Source organism: Harpia harpyja, chromosome 21 (assembly GCF_026419915.1).
Source record: "Harpia harpyja isolate bHarHar1 chromosome 21, bHarHar1 primary haplotype, whole genome shotgun sequence".
Lineage (NCBI taxonomy): Eukaryota > Metazoa > Chordata > Aves > Accipitriformes > Accipitridae > Harpia > Harpia harpyja.
In genome coordinates this window covers 17,576,823-17,604,339 of record NC_068960.1, presented here as the reverse complement: position 1 = coordinate 17,604,339, position 27,517 = coordinate 17,576,823, and the positions used below count along the sequence as shown (strand labels likewise).

General features: G+C 59.0%; 1 protein-coding gene across 5 annotated transcripts; it reads left to right on the top strand.

The window, feature by feature from the left end:
- The first annotated feature begins 621 nt into the window (after positions 1-621).
- On the top strand, positions 622-27,405 carry SRL (sarcalumenin). 5 transcript variants are annotated; one of them, XM_052773124.1, is made up of 8 exons: positions 642-741; positions 9,632-10,711; positions 12,432-12,527; positions 13,358-13,453; positions 17,371-17,406; positions 21,722-21,838; positions 22,569-22,802; positions 23,595-27,405. In XM_052773124.1, exons 1-8 carry the CDS (start codon positions 681-683, stop codon positions 24,404-24,406), a joined length of 2,532 nt encoding a protein of 843 aa, XP_052629084.1. In that variant the 5' UTR covers positions 642-680; the 3' UTR covers positions 24,407-27,405. The 5 variants fall into 5 exon arrangements, with proteins under 5 accessions (XP_052629086.1, XP_052629084.1, XP_052629082.1 ...); XM_052773122.1 differs by having other exon boundaries at positions 12,429-12,527; XM_052773126.1 differs by lacking the exon at positions 9,632-10,711 and having other exon boundaries at positions 622-741; positions 12,429-12,527.
- Positions 27,406-27,517: the final 112 nt, after the last annotated feature.

Below are 27,517 nucleotides of genomic sequence, written 5' to 3'. Positions count from 1 at the left end.
TTGGGGACAGCCGCTGCATGGCCGTCCCCTACAAGTGAGGGTGACATGAGCTGGTGACCCTGCGTCTCCGGCTGCTGCCGTCCCCTATGGCATGCTGCCAGCGTGGTGCCAGCGATGATGGGGACACCCCCAGGGTGGAGGGGACATGTCCCCTTGCCTATCGGGTGAGTGGCATCGCCTGGAATTGGTGACCTGTGGTGGCTCAAGCAGGTCCCAAATCAGCCCAGGATGAGGTACCTGGGGACACCTGCCTTTGGGGACAGATGGGGGACACCGCAGTGCCCTGATGCTCATCTCTCCTCCTCCATGAAATCCTGCTCCAGCCAAAAAGGGGCTGCAGGAGCTTGGGGCAGCCCAAGGAGATCCACTACCCCATGCCAGCAGGATGCCATGATGGGGATGGTGACCCCACATGGGCAGTGCCACCCCAGGGCCCCCACGCCAGAAGGTGTCCCGTGCCATCACATCCCTGACACAAGCCTTTCCCGGTGCTGCAGCGCTGTCACCATGCCCAGCCCTGTCTCTGTCCCCATCCCCAGGGCCCCCTGGGAGCGGAAAAGCGGCGACGGCAGCATCTGTGCTGGCCGTGCCGGCAGCTGCCAGCCTGCCTGCCCTGCCCCACGCCCGCTGCTGCCGTATAAATAGAGGCAGTGAGAGGCAGGGAGCTCCTGGCAGCCACCATGAAGGGCCTCAACCTGCTCTGCTGCTGCGTGGCCTCGCTCCTGCTCCTCGGCACTGCAGGTATGGCTGCCCGCCGGGCTGCGGGTGCCCGTGGGTCCCCATGGGGCTGTGGGGGCCATGGGTCCCCAAGGAGGCTGTGGGTCCCCATGGGGCTGCAGGTGCCCATGGGGCTGTGGGTGCCTGTGGGGTAGTAGGTACCTATGGGGCTGTGGGCACCCAGCAGGGTTGTGGGCACCCATAGGGCTGGGGGTGCCTATGGGCTGGCGTGCCCAGTGGGGCTGTGGGCACCTTTGGGACTGCGGGTGCCTGTGGTGCTGTGGGTGCCCTGCAGGGTTGTAGGTACCCATGGGGCTGTGGGTGCCCTGCAAGGCTGCAGGTACCCGTGGGGCTGTGGGTGCTGCTAGAGCTGTGGCTGCATGTGGGGCTGCGGGTGCCAGTGAGGCTCTGGGGTGCCCAGCTTGCACCCCAGGGCTGGGTGGGTGCCAGGAACAGGACAGGGTGGTAGGGGTACAGCCATGCTGGCTCCCTGGCAGCTCTGCCAAGGCTGCAGGGTCACCCCAAAATGTGCAGGGAGACACAGTGGGGAACTGTGGACAGGAGGGGCTGGAGGGGGAATGTGGGCTGGGGTCCCCCCTCCAGAGCCAGGGTGGGCACAGAGGCTGTGCTGCCACCAATGTGCTCAGGGTCAGTGTCACCCATGGGTGCCGAGGTGGCTCGGTTTCGGGCTGTGAGGACTTGGGGGGGCTGCTGGGGTGCTGGGGCACCCCGTAGTTGGAGCAGGATGGGCTGAGCTGTTTGCCCTAGGGGTCTTCCCCCCACCCAAGGACCTGCCAAGCAAGATAGCACTTTGGGTGACCCCCGACCCCCTTCTCCGGGCTGTCCTATCCCCACTTAGCACCCATGTCCCCAGCTGGGCGTCCCTTGGGGGACATGCAGTGGGGCGGCATCGCCGGTACCCTTGCTTGCCCTTGAGTTAATTTGGGCTGGTTCTCTGCCTGGCCGGGCTCCGGCGGCCGTGCTGCCGGGAGGGGGGCAGCTAAGTATGGAAACAGCCGTGTAAGGGGACACTGTGCTCCCTGCAGCCGCCCTGGCCCCCCCAGCCGCCGGCCCCCCCGGCCTGCGCTGCCGCGGCCCCCGCGCGCGAGCACCCGCAGCTGCCGCCTTCCAGCACCCGGCACCCCCGGCCCCGCCGAGTTTTGGCCTTTTAAGGGCATCTTGGACCATTCTTGTGAATAAATGGGTTTTGGGGTCAGCGATGCACCCCGCTGGTGGTGGAGTGACCTCCGTGGGGCCGTGGGTCAGGTCTGGGGACAGGGGTGGATGGAAAGGTCCTCTATGGGCATGGCTGGTGGATGGTGCCAACCCAGGCTAGGCTGGTGGCCCTATGAGACATCCGGGGCTTGTCGCCATGGTGGGTGACCACCAGCCCAGCTCTTGGTTGCGCTGAGGCTGGCACAGAGGCTGGCATGGCCCAAGCTGTGGCAGACAGCGAGGGAGCAGCCTGGGTGATGCCGTGGGGCTGGCCATGGTGTCGGGCACCTCATCACGAGCACCCTGCACAGCCCAGCGCTGGGATCCCCCGTCTTGGAGGAGGCTCAGGGGCCGGGAGGCGCCTTGGGGTCTGCAGCCCCGGAGCTGGCTCTGAGGGGCAGCTGGAACCCCCTGAAACCCCACCCTCGGCATCTCCTACTTATTGGGGGGTCCTGTATTTCACCCTGGTCCTGTAGCTTTGGGAAAAAGATCTAAGCAGTGGCACATCTGCCTGTGGTTCTGCTCCACAGGGACCGGTGGGGTTTGCACGATGAGTTTTGCTTTTCCTTTGGCCCCAAGCTGGGCTCTCAGACCTGGGCTCCTTTGGGGTGCAGGAGGTGGCTTGGGGTGGGGGTGGGGGGGGTGTTTTCCCATTTTTAACCCTTGTCTTCCCATTTAATCACCCTTTGGTAAGGAGAAGGCAGGGGGAGCCCAGCGGGGAACTGGGGCCTTCACCGATGCATCGTGAGAGGTGCGGTCCTCGGGGCGAGGGCAGGATTTGGTGACACCTGGCGCTGCTGGGACCCTGTCACCGCTCCCACAGGCCAGGGGTGGGAAGTGTCCTGTGCCTGCGTTCATGCAGTCCCAGCCAAAACGGCCCATGGCCCACATGGATGGGGCTGGCAAAGCTCCCCGGCGCAGCCAGGAGCCCCAGCAGGGGCCAGCACCCACCGCAGGGCTGGGTGATGGCTCAGGGCGAGGGTACTTGCCTGCTGCTCCATCCCTGCTCATGCCCAGGGGAAGGTCTCCCTCTCTCCGCACTTGCACCTTGGGCAGAGGCTGGCCATCCCTTCCAGGCTGGGTGGCCGTAGTGAGTCCCTGTGGCCACCAAGGATGGGCCACGGGGATGCTGGTGGGGCAGTGCCCAGCCATCACGCTCGGCAGCTTTGCCCTGGGGAGCCTTGGCCCCCCACAGCCATCACGGATTTGAGTGGGAGGGCTATGCTGGGCTGTGCCATCACCACCTCCAAGCTGGGCGAGGAGTTGAGGAAAGCCCTGGTACGCTGGCATCCTCCTGCAGCAAGTGCAGAGGGCACTACAGAGCTGGCACAGACCCACACTGGTGACAGCAAGCGCGGGCCACAGCCCTCAGGACTCCTCATCCTGCCTCAGCCTGGGAGGTGTCACCTCGGGATGGGCTCCATCACCATGTCTTCATGGCATCTTGGGGTGTTCTTCATCACCCAGGATGTCACCGTGGGGTGGGCTCCATCACCTGGAATGTCACCTCAGTTGGGCTCAGGGCCCAGGACACAGCACTCATGGGGACTCCCCACCCTGACCATCCCAGGCAAATGGCCCCCAGGGTAACCAGCTTCCCCAAGAGGTGGGGGACTGCTGTGTCCCAGTGACACCCCACTGGACTCACCCCACCTTCCCCCAGCATTGGCACAATCGTGGGCACCACTGCCATTGGGTGCAGGGGTGGTCACAGTGAGGCAAGGGGCTTGGGGTGACACAGGCACCCACGGATCTTGGTTGCCTGTGCCACCTACATCCCTGTCACACCCCTGGTACCTTGCCTGGAGGAGATTCCGGCCCCTGTGGGTGCTCTATCTCTCTCCCAAACTGTTGCCTGAGGAAAGCAAGGCAGATGTCAGGCAGGTTGGCTGTGCTGTGACACCCTCTCCCATCAGCCATCCTTGTCGTGGTGTGTAGGTGACAGCCAGGCAGGCAGGACAGCTGGGACACCTTGCTTGTGCATGGCCCCGGTGGCACAGAGGCACCAGCAGGTCCCCATGAGACAGCACCAGGCTGGGAGGGCTGTGCTGTGCCCAAGGACAACACTCAGTGGGCTGCACTCTTGCCATGTCCCCACTCACCAGTCCGCCACCCCCACGCAGGTGCCAGATCCCCGCGCTGGGAGCACGGGCTCGCTGGGGTGCCGAAACGCCAGCTCAGCCGGTGGGTCCAAGGGTGACCAAATTGCTCATAAAATTGCCTGTTCCCCAGGCGCTGCAGGAATAGCAGCAGGCCCTGGTGCCTTGGCAGGGCTTTGCTGGGCTATTTTCAGCCCGCAGGGACATTTCCCTTGTAAGCGATAACCCAAGGAAGCCGGTGAGCTTGTGTGCCGGTGGGGGCTGGCGGAGGGTCTGGGGAGTCTCCAGCCGGGCACCCCGAGCCACACTGGGGTGTTGGAAGTGGCAGCATGGCCCTGGTACCAGCCAGGTGCGTGGCTTGACCCTGCCTGCCTCCTCACTCGTGGGGGCACGCCGTGGAAGAGGGCTTGGAGCTGCGTGGCCCCATCCCTGTGCAACGGCTGAGCTGGGATCCCCTGAGTACCACTGTTTGGCATGGTCAGGCAGCATCTCTGCCTGGACTTTCCCATTGATATGAGGATCTTGTGGGACGATGGATCATCAGGCATTAAAATCCAGGTTGACGAGTCCAAGGGCTCTCACTGTCCTGCCCAGGTGCCCAGGAATCCTTGCGATGACCAAAGAAGAGGGATGGGGAGTCTTCATGCAGGAGGACTCACATTCAGTGCATGGAGGATATCCCTTGGGGCCACCGGGGAAGCTCTGGGGTGGGTTGGTGAAGCCTCCCACTGCTGGAGGCCCAGGGACAGGACCAGCGTGAGCTCTCAGGAGTCCCTCCTCTGGAGCAAGGGGCTTCTCCAGCCCCAGCCATGGCACAGCACTTCCCTCAGGTCCTTTAGCATCCCCCCGGGCTACAGACCCCACGGGTAGATGTTCCTCAACGTACAGAGTGACATTTGCCTGTGCCGAAATACACGCTGTTTTCTTGCCATCTGCTCACTTATGGACCCAGATCTCCCCTAGCCAGGGAGTGATGGCTGCTTTGTCTTCCACTGCCCTGATCTTTGTGTCTTCTGCAAGTCAGGAGTTCAGGTTTTCTTCCAAATCTTTAGGGTGAATGCCCTGTGGGGAGACAGTTGAAAAAACACCCGGTAGAAGTGATTCCCTGTTTTCATCTCTATATTTAGAAAGCTCCAAGCCTGGTTTTAATCCCTTTGGTGCATCCTGGTGAGGTTTCTTTACCCTTTCTTAATCAAAATATCATGCAGTTCTAGCTGACTATTTATAGAAATCAAATCAATTTGTATTTTTTTTCAACTAAACTTAAAATCTCATCCACAAATGAAGTCAACTTAGTCTGACAAAGCTGTTTCCTATACACCCGCTGGGCTCTGCATTGAAAAACTGGAAAATATTTGGGTTTTGCTGGTGCCTTGGGATCACAAAGCCTCTGGGATGGGATGCTGTGGCTGGGTGTGCACAAGTGTCTGGACAGTCAACCCCATCCTCGGCCACCCTTGTGCTTGTGTCCTCTGGGCTTCATGAGCCACTTTGGGACCCTTTCCTCTCCCAGTCGGTGAAAGTGTTGGCCTGGCCGGCTCCAAACTGGTGCTGGAGCCGGGATCCCATCTGACCTGGCTGATGAAGGGCTGCTGTGTGAAACATGGCGATAAAACACTGGCACTTCCTCCGCGGGGCTTGACGGCGGCACCGGGCTCTGCTGGGATAGCACAGGGTGGGAAACAGGCACAGGAACAGCAGGGAGGAGATGCCATCCTCTGTCACGCTCCGGCCAAGCACCCAGGGATGGGCGTGCAAGGCTGGGGTGCCCAGGCCTAAGCCCAGGTGAGGTGCATGGCGCCCGCTTTGGGCTCCCCCAGCCCTGCCTCCTGCCTCAGCAGGGTTACTGGTTGCAGAAAGGTCAGGCTCACAGGGCTAATCCACCTCAATTTACTTTTTCCAGAAGCCGAGCTGCTGGCTGGCAGCAGCACGGAGCATCGTAATCCCCGGGTGCTGCACCCCTGCCCCGGCAGACCCCCGCGTGCAGCTGATGGCTGGGGCAGGCAGGGGCCGACCCTTGCTGAAGGCAGGGCCAAGTGTCACAGGGCTGCGGTTTGAGCACCAGAGACCTGGCAAACTCGTGTCAGGTCCCCAGCTAGCCTGAGTCCTGGGGTCTCAGAGCCATGAGCTGGAGGAGCACCAGGGGTACGTCCCTGAGCAGAGGTTATAGGAACCCCACAGAGCCCAGCGGGCAGGGACATCGCCATGAAGTGGGGGGGGGTCTCGCAGGAAAGGAGGGTCTGCAGCGGGTCCAGCAGTGTGGCTGGTGTCTTCTGTGGAAAATCCCGGGAAGTCCCAGCCAGTTCCTTTGAGGCCAGCCATTTTCCGTGAGGTTTTAAAGGGCTTCGTCAGAACAAAGCACAGCCTTGCCTCTCCCTGAAAAGGAAGGGACAGATGTTTGGGGTGCAAGCTTCCCCCAAAACGCCACCGGGAGGACAAGGGGAGAGCAGGACTTGCAGGAGCCAGCGGATAACTCCCCTGCACGCTGCAGGGGCTGGGATCTGGGCAGGGGAAGGGGGCGTGCGAAAAGCCATCCCCGCGGCGCTGCGCATCTCAGGCCCCACGCTCGGGGCTCCTATTTCTGCTGGAGGAGGAGAACGTCCCTCCCAGGGCCACCTGTGCCCATCTGTCCCTCCTAGCCAGCCCCTGCCCCGGTGCCATCCTCGGGGGCTGTCCCTCCTGGAGGACCCATTTCGGTGCCAGGGCGTTGCTGTTCCATATGACCCCGTGCAGGGATGGAGGGGACACGGTGGCAGGGTCACAATCAGCCTCCGGCAGCCATCCCTATCCTTTCCGCATAGGCTTTTCCCAGATGCAAGCCAGCCGTGGCGTCCTGTGGCACACAGAGCCCTGCCGTGAGCTCTCCGTCCCCGCAGCTGTGCCCCAGGATGCTGTCACTTCTGGGGAAAGGGTCCCCAGGTAGCTGACAGCCTTTCCAGCCCCTACAGATAGGTGTGAGATTTGGGGTGGGCAGGGGCAGCGCAAGCTGGGGACCCTCTGGGAGGTCAGGTCCCCAAGGCGAGCGGGACAAGGGCTACTCTCTGATGCCACCGGGCTGCTTGGCACAATGCAGGGCGCGAACAAGGGGAGCCCCAGTGTCACTTTACAAGGTGGCTGTCCCTGGTCCCTCCCGGGGCCCACAGGGACCCGCAGGACGGGGCCCAGGTGCGGACGTCACCCTTGGCTGGCAGCAGGGTGAGGGGCTGGGGCCAGCAGCCGAGGGGGCTGGTGCTTCATCGCCTGCACCCCGCCGAGCTGCTCCTTCTGATTCCCCTGTACAGTTGCTGGGCCATATTTTTAGCCTCTGGTGGACGCACGGAGGGTGTTAAGCCCATAACCTTCGGCCCATCTCGCTGCTCATCGGCCGGCCATCTGCAGATCAGCACAATTCACCGTGTGATGGATTTGGAGACCATGTAGGGGAAACAGGAGGGAGAAGGAGGTGGAGAGGGGAGAGGGACTTTGTATAAGACCTTGAAGGTCACAGGAAATTAAGCCTGTCACCAGCACACTGGCAGGAATATCCCAGTCGGAGCGCCTGGGGAATATTTCCCTTTTCCCATGAGGGACAGCTCACGGCGGATGCCGAAGTTGCCATTGCGCCCGGCCACAGTGGATGATGGCCCCTCTGTACCTCTGCATTGGGTCAGAGGGGACACACAGATGCCAGACAAAGCCCTCGGGACACGCGAGGTCTCCTCTGCCTGACCCTGCTCCCCCCCGCCCGCATTGACCCTCCCTGAATGCCCGCCCAAGGAGCTGCGCTCCCCTCCCAGCCCTCCAGGTCACCGGCTATTTTGGGGCCAAGCTGAGGATATCCCTGTCTCCGTTGGCCGAGGGGACCCTCGGGAGACCCAGGCTGGTCTCCAGGCTGCCAGGGCCAGGCAGGGGCATGCTGGCCCCCAGCCACCTGCGGCTTTACAGGTCAGACGTAGCACATTCTCCTTCGAGTGGCTCCCAGCAGGCTGGGCACCCTGAGGGGTCCCAGGGGTCCTGCAGTAAGGTGACCCGAAGGAGAAGGGTGCTCCAGGTGGGAGGGAGGTGGGTGGGAGCTGTGCGGGACCCGTCTCCCTCCAGCTGGGAGCTGAATCGGGAGCCCAGAGGCACCTGCGAGCCGCGTGCCAGCAAAGGACGGAGGAGGTCGGCGAGGGCAGAGCAAGGGTGACCCATGCATCCGGTTTCGGCAGGGCGAGGTGCCGCGGGGATGGCGGCAGCTCCACCGTGCCAGGCTGCACATGAGAGTGACTGGAAACCCCGGCAGGCTGAGGCACACCCCGTCCCTGCCAGCCGCCTGCCGCTGGCATGGCTCATCCCCCGGCAGGAATCTGCTGCCGCCGTCTGACTCCCAGCTAACAGCACCACTGGCCCCGGCATGGGTAGAGATGCAACCACCTGCCCAGAGTCCCCGGCCATGGCAAACTGGCTTGCAGTGGGCAGAGTGGTCTGGGGCTAGCACTGCGCCAACCCTGGCTCAGCTGCTCCCGTGCTCAGCCACCGCGGTTCCCCATGGCCAAGACTGGCGAGCCCCAGCGCCACAGCTTTGCTGAGGCCGAGGCCTGCCAATGCTCTGCAGGACACAGCCCCGTGGCTCCCCAGCACGGACACGGTGCAGGAGCCGGAGAAGAGGGCTGGCTGCCAGCCGGCTGGCTGTGCCCGGCACTGCCTGTGCCCGGCGCTGCCTGCTCTCCTCCCCACAGCCTGGGTGGAGGTGGCATTTTTTCCTGGTTGGCATCTGCTTGCCAGCTGGAGTACAAAGGAATTATTTTCCTCTGAAACGCTTCCCTGGTATGCAGGCATTAGACGTTTTGGGGGATTATTTAGACTAGCAGCAACTGTTTGTAACAGAGACAGTATAGCCGGCGATCTTTTATTTTTGGCACCCTTTGACTAATGTTAAATTGCAGTTGGAGGCCTATGGAAAATACGGATGGCTTCTCCCGGGCCGCAGAACAAACTCATTGTGTCCCCGCCAGCCACACAGCGCGGCAAATGCTTTCCTAGTGAAGGGATGCTCACAATAAATAGCTCCCGAGCCCTGCTGCCAGGGTCAGGCCCTGCCTGCGCTCGCCTCCTGCCGAAAGGCAGGGCCCCGTGCCAGGGAGCCCCTTGCCCCTTCCTCTCCCTTGCACCTTCCTCCTCCTCACCCTTGCCCAGCCACCTGCCATGGCTCTCCCGAGGCAGGGCTGGGGAAGGACCTTTTTAACCTGCCAAGTGCCTCCGGCCCCTCGAGCTACGCTTTTTGTTATGCCCCCCCCCCCCCCCCGCACCCATTTTTAAGGGCTGCTTTGCCGCCTTCCTGCAGCGCTTTGCAGCGGGTAGCAGCCACAGCCCCGGGCAGCCATGGCTGGCGCAGCCGTAGGGCCCCCTGCTAGCATCAGCTTTGCCCCCCCCAAAACACCTCTTTGCACCCAGCTTCTTGCAACAGGGAGAGAAAATTGAGCTGGAACTAGAGAAGATTTAGGAAAGAGTTTAAACCTCTTGGTAACAGCCACAAATCCTCCCTCAGGGCCCCCCCCCCGGCACTGACGGGGAACAAGTGGGTGCCCTGGTAGCCATGTGCCAGCGCGGGTAAGACTGACTGAGCTGTTCTCACCGTTTAGAGCCACACGCCCCCGGCATGGACCATGTCGGCGGTGCTGCCGAAAGCCCCTTGCCAGCCGCAGAGCCCAGGCTGGAGGAGAAGGCAGCTGATGGCAGCCCTGAGGAGGACCAAGATGGCGGCCCTGCCAACACCTCCTTGCCTGGCACTGCTGAGGAGGGACGTGGAGAGGGGGAGGAAGAGCCGGTGGGTGGCCTGAGCAGGGACCTGGGGCCAGGGGATGGCCAGCTGGAGGAGACCACCAGGGAGAAGGTCCAGGAGGGGCCCAGCAAGGCACAGAGCCCAGAGGAGGACACCGTGCTGGGTACCCCGGAGGCAGCGCATCATGAAGGGAACCGTGGGCCTGGCTCACAAGATGGCTTCCATGCCCGGGAGGATAAGGAGCCCAGCACCAAGAAAGGAGTCTCTGAGGAGCAAGGGCAGCCTGGGGAAGAGAAAATGGAGGAGCCAAGAGCAGTGTCTGCTCCTGAGGGTGGACAGGAAGGGGACGAGCAGAGCTCAGAGGAAGATGACGAACAGGGGGAGTCTGAGGAAGATGAACATGGCGAGTCTGAGGAAGATGGAGGCGAGGAAGAGTCTGAGGAGGAGGGAGAGTCTAAGGAGGAGGAAGAGTCTGAGGAAGATGGTGCTGGGCCAACAGGGCCTGAGAATGGAGCTGAAGGGAGTGACAAGGAAGTGGCCAGCACTTCTAGCAAAAAGGGCCATGGCAAACCAGCAGCTGCAGGCAAGGGAGAAGCCGGGGATGGCCCTGCCAACTGCCATCACCCACCCTGTGGGGACACAGCAGAAGGCCCGCCAGCAGCAGTGGAAGACCCACTGGCAGCAGAAGACCCAATGGCAGCAGTGGAAAACCCACCAGCAGCAGAAGACCCACCAGCAGCAGTGGAAAACCCACCAGCAGCAGAAGATCCACCGGCAGTGGTGGAAAACCCACCGGTAGCAGAAGACCCGCCAGCAGTGGTGGAAAACCCCCCAGCAGCAGAAGACCCCCCTGCAGACAAGCCATCACTAGCAGAAACGGAGAGCCCACCTGGCCACAGCACCCACCCAGCTGCCGCTGAGCTCCGGCACAGCCAGATAGGTTGGAGTCTTTTCTTGTTGGTGTGCTGTAGCAGCGAGAGTGACCTACTATCAACCCCCGGCGGAGCTGAGCTTGGCACATTAAACTGCGCCTAGTGCATGGCCCTCTCCTAACGCTTGTGCTTCCTGTGCCTGCCCCTAACTGCTGCACGGCTGGGCCGGCTGCGGGCATCGAGGGCACAGGCAGGAGCCCACAGATGCCTGCAATGCAGGTGCTCATTGCAGCAATACCAAAGCTGGCTGACATTTCCTTCACTGCACTTTAAGCCCATCATTTCTCCTCTGGGCTGTGGACGCTGATAAGATTTTTAATACCCAGGCCCCTTTCAGCACCCGCAGACCTCTTAAAGGCTCTTTATCCTCCATGATCAGAGTCCTCCGGATCCCCAGCTTGCTTAGTGCAACGGCAGGATGGTGCCTGGGCTGGTGGGTCTCTTGTCCACCAGCCCTTGCCTTGTAGGGAAGGTGTGAAGAGCTAATTCAGACCGATGAATTGCTGAAGCACCAGCTCTGGCCACGTTCAATCAGTGAAAGGCTAGCTAAGGAAAAGGGACACCCCCCACCATGATTTCTTGTGGACTTTGGCCCACGGGTTGGGCAGCGACCTTCGGACCCAGCTGTCTTTTTCTGCTTTCATCCGTAATGTCCCAGCTCAAAAAGTTCCCATTTGTGCTGAAAGGGAAACACAGTTTGGTCTCTGTGGCTTTACTTGGCAAGTCAAAAGGTCTTCCTCAGCCCAACATTCGGTAGACACTCAACACAGTCCCAGGGCTTGGCGGTGCCCTGCTTGGCCCAGGCATCCCCAGCCCAGCCAGCTAGCACATGTCTGTCCCCAGACCTGTCCCCAAACTCCCACTAAAGCCTGACCCAGCTCCAGATACCAAAAAGCATTTGGAGCTGCACAGGGCCCCTGGTGAGCCAGCACCTCCAGGGAGAAGACACCTCTGTCTCCCTGTCTCGGGGACATCGGGGTGCCTACCCCGGGTGGAGGCACCTGCCTCATGCTCCCTGGGCCTGGCACAGAGCTGTGGGGATCCCAGGCCACCCCGAGCCAGGGCTCCATGCAGAGGGCTCCAGCCTGATCTGGGGGCAGAGGTGGGAGAAACGGGAGGGAACAACCCTTTTGGCAAAGGCGAGGCAGCCAGGATGGGTCAGGCTGGCTGGTCTCTCAAGAGCCAGCCCCAGCCTTGCACATCCTCATGTCTCTGTCTCAATGGATAATTTGGGGGGGGGAGTGGACAGACAGAGAGGCAGAGCAGAGTGTGCCTGCAATCAAGGCTTAGTCTTGGAGGAGCTGCAGCTGCCGGGGGAAGCGGCAGGGCAGGCAGGGGCCTCATCGAGCAGCAGGTGCCACGCGTGCTCGTGCTACGCTCCAGCCCCGGGAGCCCCTTCCAGGCACATCCTTCGCATTCCCTGCGAGCGGCCGGCCCTCACTCCCCCCAGGGACACGGCGTGCCTCCCTCGCCAGCGGCTCCTCGGAGCCAAGCAGTTGCCCATGACGCTTTCCCCAGCAGCCTGCGCCAAGCCTCCAGGAGCCTTTGCAAAAGAGAAACTGCGCGGCGTGCCAAAGGTGACAGCGACTGTCAAGGCGCACGGCAGGTCTGCGGACTTGGGGTGCGTGTGGTCCCCCAAGCCCTCTCCCCAGCAGTAGCTTGTGTGAGCGCCTGTGTGGAGTCCCCTGCTCCAGCAGTAACAGGTCTGCTTGTGTTTTCCTCCAGAAGAGGTTGAAGATGCCAGCGAGCCGACCAAGCGTGACCGGTCCCACTTGGAAAGCACCCTCAAGCTGAATGAGGACAAACCTGCTGATGATTTCTCAGGTGAGGGGGCCTGGGTGGCACTGAGTCATGCACGCCCTGCTCCTTCACTCCAGGCAACCCCTGCAGGACAGGCTCTTCACCATTCTGCTGCACCCAGAGCATGGATGGGATTTCACTTCCCTAGAGTGTTTTGGTTTTAACCTTATTTCTTGTAGGCCCAGCAACACCATAGCTTCAATAACAGCCCTTTTGCTGCTCTTGGGTTAACATACTTTAGGTATTTTAAAGACAGCCCCAAGGTCATACAAGAATTAGGAAGGTTAGAGAGGCTGGAAGATGCAGGTGGTGAATCAGCCCCAGCCAGCCATGCTGCTGCCCAGAGAAACCTGGGGCAACTTGTAATAAAGGGTTTGGATTTTTATTCCAATTACTTACTGGGTTTTGCTATTATAAGGCTTGCTTCTGCTGACCTCATAGGTGGTCTGGACTGGAAAGAAAGCGATAAAAGCTGCTGTGGAAAAAGCTCCTTCTATCCAGCAGCTTAGGGGCTGTGCCATAGGTCCCTGGCACCGTGGTGGAGGGCTTTTGGGATCATGGGTGTTGAGTGCTAAACAGCATTAACGAGAGATATTCCTTCCATCAGCTGCTGGCACATGCAAGACCAGCAGCAGATGGGGACAGTACCCAGCAGGAAACATTAGCAGGGAGGGGCATCAAAATGCATGACTGGGATCAGTTTGACCAAGATTTCAACTGTAAGCCAAGTCCCTTGATCCACAGCTGAGTCACTCTCAAGATCTGCAGGGAATGCCCAGCAGCTTACCTGGGAGGGACTCAGCCAGGGTGGTGGGGTTTGCTTTTCACCCATCTGCATGCTTCTGCCCCTGCAGGAGTACTGCAGCGGCTGAGGAAGATCTACCACTCCTCCATCAAGCCCCTGGAGCAGTCCTACAGATACAACGAGCTGAGACAACACGAGATCACAGGTAATGCCATGGGCACTGGGGTCTCCGGCACCATCAGGTCATTGGGATGCAGATAACAGCACAGAGAGCAGATCATGGAAAGGCTCAGATAGTTTGTCTTCCTTTGTGGCTTCCTGAGAAGGCCATGAACATGCTGGGCTTAGAGGCCACGCCCTAGTGAACCCAGCAGCAGGCATTCCTGCATCTGCCTTAGCCCATCTGCTGTCAGGACCATCTGTGCAGGCTGAGTATTGAGCCCTGCCTGCTTCAGGTCCTCCACCTGCTCAACATCAATGCCCTGTACCCATGCCAAGCAGCGATCACGGCCCAGTGAAACAGGCTTGGCAAGGAAGTTTGGGACCTCTCAAGGCTGGGGATGAGCTTCCTGGGGCTGGCTGGAGCTGGCATCCTTCCTGCTCAGTATGGGACACAGCCATGTGGGCAGGGTATCCCTCAAGCTCAGCAGTCTTCACTCATCCTGGGAGTTAGAGTTTCCACCCCCTGGCAACTACAGACACATTGGATCAGGTGAGCAGGTCCCCGTGGCCACAGGCACTGGCTTGGGCTGAGCCCCAGCAGTACATGTGTCCCTCCAGAAGAGGAAAGTGCAGCCCTGGTCCCAAGATGCTTACAAACTACAGGAAGCTCTTGTGACCCATATGACACAAGCAGCCTCATTTTCTAAGCACAGATGGATCAAGCCCAAGTCCAAGGTCTCTGTTCACCAGGGTAATTCTCCTGTGAACCCTTACTCCAGCCCTGTTCTGAGCCAGATGCCCCCTGTGCCTTGGCTGGCCAGGCAAGGGATGCTAGAACCCCTGCTGCCTGTGTCCCAGGGCTGCATGCCCACATCAGTCTCCTGGCAGGATCCCTCCTTGTCCTGAAGTTCTGCCTCCCTCCCCAGGTTTCCAGCCTCACACACCCTGGAGCCATGCCCTCCCTCCTGGTGAGACAGGACCTAGACACACCCTCCACACAGATCTTCCTTTTGCAGCTGGACTCTGCTCCACCAGCGCACAGGTCCCACATTCATTTGGGCAAACCCCCGGGACACATCCCCTTAGAGCAGAACCTCTGTTTTACAGGCACACCCACTGCAGCCCTAATACAAATCCTAAATCTGTGTCAAATATTTTGTAAGCAGGCTTGAACATCTCCATGCCCAGCCAGCCCAACTCCAGCTTAGAGCCAGTGGGGAAGCATGGGGGACCCATGAGGCAGGGACAGGTCTATAAAGTCCTCATCACCAGCCCAGGTCCTGTCCCCTCAAGACACAGAGCACCCCAGACATCATCCACCACCCACCCACAGGGGTTCTGGAGGGGACATTTGTAGGTCTCATAAAACACGAGCTGTGACTAGCTCTCCCGCAGCCAGTTCTGTGTTGCTGCCTTTGCAGTGCCTGTTTCACTCTGCGCTACTTGCCAGCAGCTGGGGACCACAATCCGCTTGCTGTGTGGGAGGGTAACTGGGGGGGGGGGGGGGGGGGTGTCACAGCAACACACCATGCTGCAGCCAGCACAGGAGGGGTGCCCTGCGGACCATCACCCCACAGCTGCTGTCACCCACCCAGTGGGCTGGCCTGTCCCCTCCCTCATGCGGCCAGCACAGCACTGCCACGTGCCTGGGGAAGGAGCACCAGAAGCTGTAGGGTTGGCATTCCAGTGTGCATCCCCACAGCCTCTTCGGCAGCAGCACCGTGCAGTAAGGACAGCCCAGCCATGCCCTGTCCCAGCTGTCTCCATCCTGGAGCTCACAGATTCAGCAACACCCCAACCTCCTCTCCAAGCTGCTTTGGTCTGTGTTGGTGGCGGTGCAAGCATCTGCATTTACTGTCAGCTAAACCTGGGACACTGTTTAGGAGGACATTTGGGGTTACAGGGACAGCTGGTAGGCTCCCAGCCTCTAACCCTCACTTTGCTGTTCACTGCCAGAGGATGCAGCCCCCAGCCTCAGTTCCCAGTGCACAACCCATTTCCTTGCTCAGGACATCCCACCCCACCCTTCAGCCATCCCATGACCAAGCAGCCACCTCCCTGCTCCCTTTTTGGGAGGAAGCAAGTGTTTCTCAGGACCCTGTTGGCTTCCTCCCTCCCAACTCCTGAGGAAACAACAACTAACCCTTGTGTTTTCCCACCCCAAGGCCCCTCTCAAACCCAGCTCCTGAGCAGGACTCACCACAGACACAGGTCCTGGTGTTCCTCACAGCCTCATCTTACAACACACCATGGTCTGTTCCACTTCACCATGAGGAACGACCATCCCTCAGGCTGACAGTCCCCCAGGTCAGCTCCCAGCAGGAGTGCCCAGCACACCCTGTTGCGTCCTACACAGCACCCTCCCAGCAGTCCAGATACAATCCAGAGCTGGTAAGCCACAACCTCCTGGCCCTAAGGGAAGGGCCTGTGGACACCGCATTGCCTGCAGCCCTTGGCTCAGCCATGAGACACCCTGGCATGAGATTACCCTCAGAAATGTTGGTCCTGCTACCAGTCTCCTGGAAGCCTCTCTGACACCCCAACACACACCACCCTATCCTGGAAGCCTAAAGCCCAGCAGTTTGCCCCTAATACCCACAGATCCAGCTTTTCCCAATCCCTCATTAGCAGTGTAATTAGAGAAACCTGCAAATTAGTTAGAGGGTTGGCCCAGAGAGCCCTCTTGACCTTGTAAGGCAGGTGAGGACATGGTGGGGCTGAGGGAGTCTTCTCAGTTGTTTCTTCTGTGTGGTGCCCCTGACCTGAGTGGGTTCATTGCATCTGTGGTGCCCCTGCAAGCTGGGACATGCCCCCAACCTCTCCCCCTGTGCCCACTCCACATGGCAGGGGGAGGCTGGAGGGTGCAGAGCTGCGGGCCTAGCTGACTGGGAGGACCAGGACAGCTGGGAGAGCGGCGGGACTGGCCTGTCATGGAATATGTGTGACCTTTGGAGGTGTAAGCCAATATAGAGGGGTGCCATCGCAAGCACCTTTGCCCCTCCATTACGCAGCAGCCCTCCATTTTGTCTCCCTTCCCATTGGCTCTGCTCGCATGCACCAGCCAGTGTAATCCAAGGAGATCCTCTGCTCACCACAGCTCGCAAAAAAACCTGTGTAGCCAAGTGTCACCTGTCCTGGGGGAGCTGCGACTGCCACTGTCAACCTCGGACTCTGAATTGTTGGGGTGCATTCCAGAAAACTCATGCCACACCTGCTTACAGCGTGTTTAAGCCTGGCGGGTGCCATCTCCTTTTCCCTGCCTGCCGTCCTCCCATGTCTCCACTCTGCCATCCCATGCGTGTGCAGGCAGTCTCTGGCTGGGTCTGCCTGTGTGCTTGGTCACAGCGGGGCCACCCTGTAGGGACTGTTGCTAGCTCAGGGGTGAGGGACTCTCCCAGTCTGGTGATGGGAAGCTTGCTCTGAAGTCGTGCTGGTTTGTGGTGCATGCTGGTGACCCTAATTACTGTATATGTGCCATTAACAAGTGTCACTGTATAGGCAATGACCTCCCAGTTGCCATCACCAGCCACCCTAGGGCTGGTTGTGGGTAACCACACCACTGGGGTGGTCAGGATGCTTGTCAGGGTTGGTTACTGTCCTGACCACAGCTTGTTGGGCTCTGTTTGCTTGGTGAACGTTGCTGGGGAAGGCAATAACTCTGCTAAGCAGGGCAGGAGGGTTGGGTTGCTGTCTCGGACATGGCAGCTCCCCCGAGCCACATCCCCGGTGCACAAGGCAGACTGGTGTTTAGTGCTTGTCCTGGTAGCTGCGGGTCTTGTTGCTCACAGACTGTAACTCCTTCTCTCCTGCTGGGAATGTAGCCGTCACTGGCTTTTCCTGCCCACGAGAAGGCCAGGGCCAGTCTTCAGCTCCCTCCTCGGCCTGGGACAGACCCAGGCAGCTGCAGCCCTCCTTCGACTCATGGTACCTTTTCTCTCTCCCCGTGTCCCTTGCTAACAGCTTACCCCGGACGCACCCTGGGCTCCTCTGCCACAGGTTGGTATCGCTGCCTGCTACCTGCATGCTGCCAGTGCTCTTTGCTGGCCTCTGGCTTTCCTATTCACCTGCCCCAACAGAGCCACACTTCCCAGGCACCAAGCAGACCCCGGTACTCGGCATCCCATGGCACCCACCAGAGCCGGTGTCCCCAGCCCTTCCAGAGCTCGGCACGTGTGTCGCTGTACTTTGTCCCAGGCCTGACTCTGTGCACCCCAACAGCCCCCTCCTTCCTGCAATCCCCACCTCGCCCAGGCTTTGACACCTTTCCCTCTTGGGTTAAGACTCAAGAGGTTGCGTGTTCCTCTAGCCACGGTTCAAAGGCATTTGTGGTGGACCTATGTGTTGATCTCTCACCCACAGCAAGAACTGGAGGTGCCCAGCAGATAGCCCACCCTATGGAGGGGGTTCTTCCCACACGTCACCCTCCTACGTGCAGAAACTTTCCTGAATGTCCACCCTTGATCCCCCCTGGCTGCAGCTTAAGCCGATGAGCCCACAGCAGCTGTCCCAGTAACACAGGCTGGCCCCTGCACGGCGGCCTCAGCCCCCTCGGGAGCCAGAGCTGGCTCCTCTCCCTGCCTATCCTGCTCAGGGTGTGCTGCCAGGCCCCCCCCAGAGAAGCAGAAGATGGGAGACGGGCCAAGAAATGCCAGCCAACACCCAGACCTTCCCCTAGGTCAGGTGCTGGGCCACGGGAACAATGTCCCTGCTGCGATATGAGGCAGCGAAATCCTATATTCTGGTACTCGTGTCCTACCCCACGGCCCCTGCTGCCGGATCCTGCCAAAACGGGCTCCTCCGTGCCCCGGCCCCATATGCGGCAGAGCCCTGCCAGCGCCTGGAGGGCCTCTGGCTCCCAGTCATGCCAGCATGTGGGCAGCAGAGAGGGTTGTAGATATATATAGCATATCTCGATAGCTGTCTTATCTGCATCTCTAGCTGCAGGCGCACACACGCGCGTGCTGCTTGTGTGGGCGTACGCTCACAGGGAGCACAGCGCAGAGGCAGGCACAGGCAATCTGCAGCCACGTGTGCCTTGTCCCTCTGTCTGCGGGCACACGTGCTGTGCGGGTACTTGTGGCTTTTGAAGCTTCAGGAGCAAGCTGGCCAGCCCTCCAAGGGCTGCCGTGTGGTGTATCCATACCATAGGCAGAGTGGCCGGTGGTGTTTGCAGTACAGGGATGGGGTGACAGTGTGGGCAATGCTGGGAGAGTCTCCCCAGGGGTTTTAGCCTTCCTGTGTGGTTTGAGGACAGAGTGAGACCTTTGTGCCCGTGGCTCAGTCTGAACCAGGAGAGGAAGGAGGTTTTGCCACATCCTCTGCTTTGCCTAGCATCCTCAGGACAGACTTGCACAACGGGGGGTGAGCCGACACCAGGCACTTCTGCTGGGCTTGAGGACAAAGAGGGAGAAAAGTCAGCCCAGGGTTAATCCCAGCCCCAGAGCAGCAGTGCTCCCACCCAAGGGTGGCCTGGTGTTGCAAGCAACATGGAAAAACCTCCCAGAAAGCCACTGCTTAAGGAAAACACACCTATTTGGACATCCAAATTGCTTCTACCCCCCAAGCTGAATGGTCCAAGACAAATGCAGGCTCTGTGAAGGCAGACGTGACCTTCCTGGCCCTGTTTGCCAGGTGCTTTGCAGGATCGCAGCACGCTCTTTACCCTGCAAACACAGCAGCTTAGAGAAGCTGTGTTTTAAGCTGCTGTGTTTTAAGCAGGACCACAGGTGAAGGGGCACAAGGTTTGAGGACCTCCCTGCTCGCAGGCAGGGCCTGATCACCCACCAGCGTGCGACTGCTTCTGCAAATGCCACCAGGACATGCCTGGTGATGAGCTGGGATGAGCTCGAGCTGGGATGGAGCTTGAGCTGGGAGCGAGGCAGGCTGGGCTGGGAGTGAGCAGCCACAGGGTGGCTGGAGAGAGCTGCTGTGACGGAGCTGCCGCCAGCCTTGCCCAGGGCTGGCTCTTTTCCGCTGGCTGGACCATCAAGGTGACCCAAATCGGTGCTGACAGACACAGTGGGGGGATGTAGCAGGGACAGATGCCAGGCCAGCACCCTCCCGGGTGGGAGATGCTCTCTGCTCTCCCAGACCCTGGGCAGCAGCCAGAAGGACCCATGCATGGCTTCACATCCTCGGAGCTGTTGTGCTACCTGGAGAGCTGCAAGGATCCAGTACCTGGCACTGCCCACAAACCCCGTTGGGTGCCAGCACCCCGCTCCCAAAGTGAGGGGTAGAGATGGGCTCGACGAGCTGTCGGTGACCTGGCAGGAGGGCTGCCTGCCTGCATTGCTGCCCGCCTCGGCACAGCGGGGCAGAGGTGGGGACGTGAAGTGGAGCCGGGTCGCGCGGGCTGCCTGTGTTCACACAGCCACGCCTGTCCGGGAACGTGTTACAAAAGAGCACGCGGGGACCCGCCTCAAACCTCTGGCACAACATCACAGGGGATAATAATAACAATAATCATCCGAAACCCAATTAAAGCCAGCAAGTGAACAGAGCAGCAGCGATTGAGTGGCACAGAGGAATGATTAATCACAAAAGTCTGAGGTTTCAACATTTGTTTTTGTCCTGTGTGAGAAGACAATGTTGGATCCCCACGGCTCACAGGCAGGGAGTGGGCAGGGCTGTCCCCCTGGTTCGGATGTGGCTGACCTGCTTTGGGGAGGAGGGTTGAGCTGTCTGGATGCAGCTGTGCCCCATGGAGAGATGTCCCCAGCCCATTCTCTTCCCCAGTGGTGACACGGTGGCCCTGCATTGGGCAGATGCAAGCAGGAGGAGGCTGGCACGCTCTGCCCAATTCCTGCACCCATGGTCGCATAGGTTCGGTGCGGAACCGCCATGCAGTGCCCTCTGGCACCCTTGGGAGTAGGATCTCAGCACCATGTGGGCTTTGCGGCTCCCCCCACCTTGGAGATGGATCCCCAGCTTGGTGGAAAGCTGCTGGTTCCTGCGTGGGCAGCAGCCATGGAGCAGTGGGATCTCTCAGCCACTGCAGGGAAAATAGCTTTGCCTCAGGCGCAGGGCTGAAGAGAGGGTGCCGAGGGTGGCGTGAGTCCCCCAAGGGCATCTGCTCGCCCTGTGTCACGGGGGAAGGCTCAGCTCTGGCTGAGACACAGCAGCTCCCAGCTCCTCTGGTAGCATCCAGCCCCTCTCCTGGCTGGATTCCTGCTGGGCAGCAGTGGGACAGATCCTCTCTCCCACCCTGAGTGCAAGACCGGGATGGGGAAGGTTCCCACCAGCGGAAACTCACTCATCCAGTTTTTTCCTTCCATTTCTGGCCTGACTTGGGCTTGAGCCGACTAGCAGGCTCCTGGACGTCCTGGGCAAAGCTTGAGAGCTGGCATGGGCCAGGGGCTCCTCTGGCTCTGCTGGCTGCCTGCCCAGTGGCCTGGGTGCTGGGGGGGTTGAGCAGCATGGGCACAGGCTGATTACACAGGTCCCACTTGAGCAGGGATTGCTCCTGGGGGTGGTGGCTGCGTGTGTCCAGGGACCTCCGTGCTCCTAGACCGATCATGTGGCATGGGGACAGGTCCTTATGGGCCCATCACTAGCCTCCTTGAGCCCCTTAGCAAACTGCGGAACTTGAAGAGTGCAGCATGGGGACTGTAGTTCATTCTCCTCCTGCCTTTCCGCAAGCCCAAAGCAGGGCCGTTCGCCCAGCCTGCCCTCCCCACACCGGGCTGGAGCCTTGCACCCAGCCCACACGTAAGCGGGGACCTTCTGCTCGACCAGAGGGCTGGGAGCCACGACCCGGGAGCAGATCCCTGTGAGGATATGGTGGAAAGGCTTGCAGGCAGCTGGCACAAGGCTTGCACCACGCTTACCGAGCACTGCGCCATAGTATTGCTCCTTAAACCATGCCAGCTCCCTTTGCACGTGGCATTCACCTGGTTGCCGCATGGCCACCCTCTTCGCATGTCCCATGCTTTGTGGCGGCTGCCTTCAAACAACAGTACCCCCTGCAGCCACCCCCAAACTCACTCTGGCTAAACCAGAACCAAACTGAGACAAGATTTAAAAGACTTCAAGTCTTCCCATAGTCAAAGAAGGGCCGAACCTCGGAGAATGTCAGACAAGTGATGTGGGGTCTCCTGCAGAGCATGGTGACGTCCCGCTCCTGCAGACACTGGAGCCCGTCGCTGGGCGATGCCTTGGCTCGTGAATGGCTGGTGGCCCCAAAAGGGTGGCTGTTTCCCCGGCAGCATCACCGCGCTGCTCAGATGGGATGCTCGTTACAGCCAGGAGTTAATCGCATGGCGGCGACGGCTATTGTTTCTTCACTTCCTCTTGTTATTTCCCCTCTCCGCAGATGGGGAGATCACTTCCAAGCCAATGGTGCTATTCCTGGGACCGTGGAGCGTCGGCAAATCCTCCATGATAAACTACCTCCTCGGGCTGGACGACACTCCCTACCAGCTCTACACAGGTACCACGCTCACCACTCCCTCCCTCTCTGCTAAGGGTGTGCTGGCACTGGCATTTCTGCATCCGTGCAGTCAGTAATTCCTGGCCACATCTCTTCGATCCCCCTCATTATGGCAGGGAGGTTGGGATCTGGTCCATGCTGCCTGGCTGCAGTGCCACGCGGAGGGAGAGGTTTTGCACCATGGCTCAGGGCCTGTCCACCCTCTCCCGGGAGGAGGAGGGCATCTCTCCCCACAGCATCCCCGTCCTGCAGCGCATGGCTCACCGCCTCTGATCTCGACCGCGAGAGCAGCCATCATGTCACAAGGGCAACTCGCCTTTGCCTTCTCCCCTTCCCTCCTCATGTGGAGCCAATTAATTTGCCCTCCCAGGAGAAAAGCCATTCCCCTTCCCTCCTCCCTGCTCCCACGGATGTCATCTCTCAGCTGAGGGCAGATGTCCGTGGCCAGCTCTGCACCGCGGTAATGAGGGCTCCTGGGAGGTGGTTCTCCAGGGCACCTTGTGCAGTCAGGCCACTTCCAGAACAACCAGTCCCCACAGAAGACAGCCCCGCTGGCATTTTCTCAAGAGGTTTGGCAAGAATTTCATAGCCCCGCTGCTTGCCTTCCCCCAGCATCTCTTGGCAAGCAAGTGATGCTCCTGAGCTTCCCGGCTAGTTCCAGGCCAGCCCTGTCACGCCCATTGCCCAGCATGGATTTCACAGGTCTGCTATTCCTCTTGTTGCTGGGCAGGGGCAGAACCCACCACCTCTGAATTCACTGTCATCATGCATGGCCCCAAGCTGAAGACCATCGAGGGCATCGTGATGGCTGCTGACAGCGCCCGCTCCTTCTCACCCCTGGAGAAGTTTGGGCAGAACTTCTTGGAGAAGCTGATAGGGATTGAGGTGCCCCACAAACTGCTGGAGCGAGTCACCTTTGTGGACACGCCGGGCATCATTGAAAACCGCAAGCAGCAAGAACGAGGTAGGGGTTTACTGGCTTCATCTAAGGGACTCCAGAAAAGATGCTGTAACAATGTGAGATGACAAAGATGGCTGAAGCGCAACAGGGAAGAGCCCTAGGCTACAAAAGGGGTCTTGCATTGGAGGGGATGGCAGCGTTTGTCTGCCCATGGCTATGGCAGCAGCAGCTTGGACCTGGGGAACATACCCAAGTGTCATCAGCTAGAGCAGCCATTTCTGCTGTTTGGAGGTGTGACAGACAGGCATTTCGGCAAGGTGTGCCCTGGGGACTCCTTGGACTGTTGATTGTCTGCCTCAGCTCAGCATTTAATGCCCCATTTGTCACCCTTGGAGCCAGGCTTTGCCAATGGCTGGTGCTACAGCAGGGCCCAGAGAAGCACGAGTTCGTCCCCACAGCACCTGCAATGCCAGGACAGATCAGCAGGGCTTCTTGACCCACTTGGTGCCCACTGGGGAAAGCAATGATGTGGCCAATATCTGCTCACAGGAGCTGCAGGAACCTGTGGCCAAATTCCCAGCAGGGAGAAAGAAGGTTTGGAGGTGAGGCTGAGGGAGACACGTAGTCGCAGGCCCAGACACACAGGGATGGGTTTTCATGCCAAGAAACTCTGAAGTGTTTTTAGCACGAGAAACAGGTTCTGGGCTGCATGGGAATTCCGCTGTGTGTCACACCCTGTCCAACCTGGACAGGGCGTGAGGTGTGGCAGGTTCAAGGTTTATCTATCCTTTGACCTGTAGGGACTCACCCTGTGCTGGCCATTTCTGCTGGATTTCTCTCTTTCCTCTCCTCAAGGTTACCCATTCAACGACGTGTGCCAATGGTTCATTGACAGAGCTGATCTCATCTTCGTTGTTTTTGACCCTACAAAGCTGGACGTGGGCTTGGAGCTGGAGATGCTGTTTCGCCAGCTGAAGGGCCGTGAGTCTCAGATCCGAATCATCTTGAACAAAGCCGACAGCCTGGCTACCCAGGAGCTCATGCGAGTCTACGGTGCCTTATTCTGGAGCCTGGCTCCTCTCATCAATGTCACAGAGCCACCCAGAGTGTATGTCAGCTCCTTCTGGCCCCAGGAGTACCATCCAGATACCCACAAAGACCTGTTCCTCAAAGAAGAGATATCGCTCTTGGAAGATCTCAACCAGGTGATTGAGAACAGGATGGAAAATAAGATCGCCTTCATACGCCAGCACGCCATCCGGGTGCGCATCCACGCCCTTTTGGTCGATCGTTATCTACAGACCTACAAGGACAAAATGACCTTCTTTAGCGATGGAGAACTGGTGTTCAGGGACATTGTGGAAGATCCTGACAAGTTCTTTATCTTTAAGTCCATTCTGGCAAAGACCAATGTCAGCAAATTTGACCTCCCCAACCGCGAGGCTTACAAGGACTTCTTTGGCATCAACCCCATCACCAGTTTTAAGCTGCTGTCTCAGCAGTGTTCCTACATGGGAGGGTGTTTCCTAGAGAAGATCGAGAAGGCCATCACTCGTGAGCTTCCCGATCTCTTGGGAAGCATCGGCTTGGGGAAGAAGCCCAACATTCTCTCCTGCGACATCACTGGCTGTGGTGAAACCCCAAAGAATCGCTACAGGAAACCCTAAGGTGTCCTGTAATATAACCATCCACGTGTTCCTACTGGTGAATGAGCTTATGTCTTATCTGTCCAAGAAGCCATGGTTTGTTAACCCTTTGAGTGCCACACTGGCAAAGGCTACTGTACGATGAGGACTTTGAGTCATTGACATCGATGGCAGGGGACGATGGGTGGGCATAAGAGAGAGAATAAAAACTGTGAATTCCTGACATTTTATCTTTGTTCTTTTGAGTAGAAGGCAATGTTTAAGCTGTAAGTATGAGCAATGCACAGTAAGCTAGAACTGTAGCTGCTTTTTCACTGGTGCCAAGAGTGCATGAACAGGAATTTCAACCTCTGCATCTCCGAAGCCGGCAGGGAGCAAGAACAAGGGCACGGCGTGAGAGCACAGGGGAAAGTGGTGACACACTAACCCGGGGCATCACCAGGAGCCCCGGGGGCAAAGCGCTGGGCAAGGAAAGAGAGGCCAGATCCCAGCTGTTGTTTTCAGGCACAAGCATCCTACAAATCTCTGCAAATATTGATCTTGTTTTTCTTTCTGAGACTTGTGGGTTACCAAGTGAGTTCTCCTTTTGCATAACAGCTGAGTTGAACTTCTGCAGCCTTCACCTGGGTGTTTGCCTTAAGAAGGGCCATTTGCAGGGGTGTTTGTAGCTCCAGACAGATAGCCGTGATGGGATTTGCAAGTCCATGTCAGAGGAAGCAGTGGGCTGGAAAGGAGCTGAGCTGTGCTGGAGGAGGAAGGCCAGCACCCCAAATCACACGGTCCTGCAAGGAGCCATGAGCAGGTTTTCCTCGCCCTGGGCCAGCACAGGGACGGGGCACTTCATGCCTGTGTGTGCCATCAACCTCAAAAACCCATGCTGGCAAGTCAAGCCTGTGGATCAGCAGGGCTCTGAGGATTAAGGGTTTGGCAGTTTGACCTTGTTCAAGTCCATGTTGCTGTTTTCTCAGTCAAACCCCCATGTTTTTGTGCTCTGTGGAGGGAGGCATGAACAGGGGGTCATTAACCACATCCTTTTGCCCATCTGCTGATCTGTTCTCCCTAGGACAACCCAGGCAGGTTTCTCTGGCTTGTTCACCAAACTTCCCCCATTTTAGCCATGATTTTGTTGGCTCATCGCTGTGCATCAACACTCAGTCCTGGGAGGAGAATGAGTATTGCTTTGGAAACACCCGAGCAGGGCGAGGTTCCCCGTGGACAGCCAACGTTGAAACCCAGCAGTGAAAGCCAGGGGATTAGGGGTGGCCTCGTCACTTGGCCCTCATGGCCAGCATGGCTGGCTGCTGAGCCGAACACAAACCAGCCAAGAGGTAGATGTTGGCCTGGATGGAAACCAGTGCCTTCGAGCCCACCAAGGACCTGCTGAATGTCCCTTCTCCTTCCTCCTGCCAAATGACCACAGCTAGCGCTGCTCTCCAGGAAACCTCTGGAGCAGAGGGACTTACCTTTGACAGGAACAAGAAGATGTGGAGGTGCCAGGTGAGGCAAGAAAAAGGCAAAAGGAATGAAAGAGGGAAAGAGAAAGCTGGGAATGGAAGGCTCTTGTGATGAGAAGGGTGTGAAGGGCAGTGCCCCTCGTCTCCACATACCCAAAGGGACATGGCCTAGGGCAGAAGGTCTGTGGAGGCTCCATGTCCCCTGGCACAGAGGCCAGGCACTGCAAAGAAGAGGTCCCCTCCAGTCCAGGTGAGTTTGGGGGGACACTGCCCAAGGGACTTCCATGCTCCTTGCCTCTGCTTTGAGGTAGGACTCTACATTTGAACTTATGAAGACAAGACCCAAATCTACGTCCAAGCATGGGAAGGGGCATGGCTTGTGCAGAGGGATTTTGCCCACAGGGCAGAGGGGACCGGAGGTCCGAGGGAAGGCAAACAGAGTGTCAGAGAAAGCAGCAGCCAGAAGAGCCTGGAGAGAAGTGATGTGTTCGTGAGTCAGTGTCGCAAGGTCTCAAACCTGCCCCAGAGCTGCTGCCCCCCTCCGCTGCTGTTCTTTCTTCTTTCTTGTACATGATCCTGTTGTTCATCAGCGTCCCTCTCTGTCTCACCTACTCCTCCTCGCCTCTAACACTCCTCTGCTGGGCTAGTCTGCATAGTTTTCTTAAGAGCTAATGGAATAGAAACACTGACAGAAATGGGCTAATATTGTCACTGTTCCTGCCATCACACTGCGTGTCACTGTCACGGCAAGCAAAGGCTATCAAACATGTCTATTTGCGAGCACCGTATCGCGCCACCTCTTTCCTTGCTGCCCTGTCGCCCCAAAGCCATGGGCTCTGGGGTACCCAGGGAAAGGCCCCCCATCCCAGGAAGGAGCTCCAATGCTCCCTTGTGGCCCTGAACCTAAAGGCGCCATCACTCTGCTTTCAGGACACTCCCATCGTTCTCCCCATCCCTTCTCTGTTTTCCTTTTCTTTTGCTTTATTCTCCAGCACTCATTGCCTCCTCTCCTCCCTTTCTCTTCCCTTCAGCACCCACATGCCCTGTGCAAAGCCCTGGTGCCTGTGTCCTGGATGGGGCTCCTCTGTGACAGCCAAAACCTTTTTCCCCCGCCCTGATATTGTACATTAGGGTTCTCTTTCCAAAGCGATGGCAGCGGTGGTCCGAAGCTGGGGCTGTTTTCTGCTCCCTGTGACGCACACTGACTCGGCTCTGTGCTGGCTCGGGGAGACACCAACACTGAGATGCTTTCTCTCCCGTGGATCCAAGTAGCTGTCAGTCCCAAGAAGATTGCAGTCCCCAGCCCCGCTCTCTCCAAGCTTTCTTAGGAGAGCTCTGGGAATCTGGGAGTGGAAATGGGGAGCAGGGACACCCTTTCATTTTGCTAAGAAACCCCAAGCCCCCATGCCCGCGGCACAGTGGGGTGAGCATCTCGCCCGAGAGCATCACAGGAGGGAGGGAGCTGGGACACAGGCCCACGTAGCTGCCCGTGATCGTCTGCATTGGGATAAAACTGTCAGCTTGAACATCAGCCTGTCTAATAAAACCTGGTATTTTCCAGACACACTCCCTGCAGATGCTTGTTCTGTTTCTCCTGCCGGTGCAGTGCGAGCGCTGGGGCTGGGGTGGCCGAGGGGGTGCAGCTGCAGGCAGCGAGGCAGAAGCTCCCATCTCCTAC

Excerpts from the sequence above, each read along its gene's own strand:
- SRL (XM_052773122.1), top strand. The coding sequence starts at position 681 with ATGAAGGGCCTCAACCTGCTCTGCTGCTGCGTGGCCTCGCTCCTGCTC. Across the intron at positions 742-9,631 it reads CCTGCTCCTCGGCACTGCAG|AGCCACACGCCCCCGGCATG; the intron begins GTATGGCTGCCC and ends CTCACCGTTTAG. Across the intron at positions 17,407-21,721 it reads CCTGGGCTCCTCTGCCACAG|ATGGGGAGATCACTTCCAAG; the intron begins GTTGGTATCGCT and ends CCCTCTCCGCAG.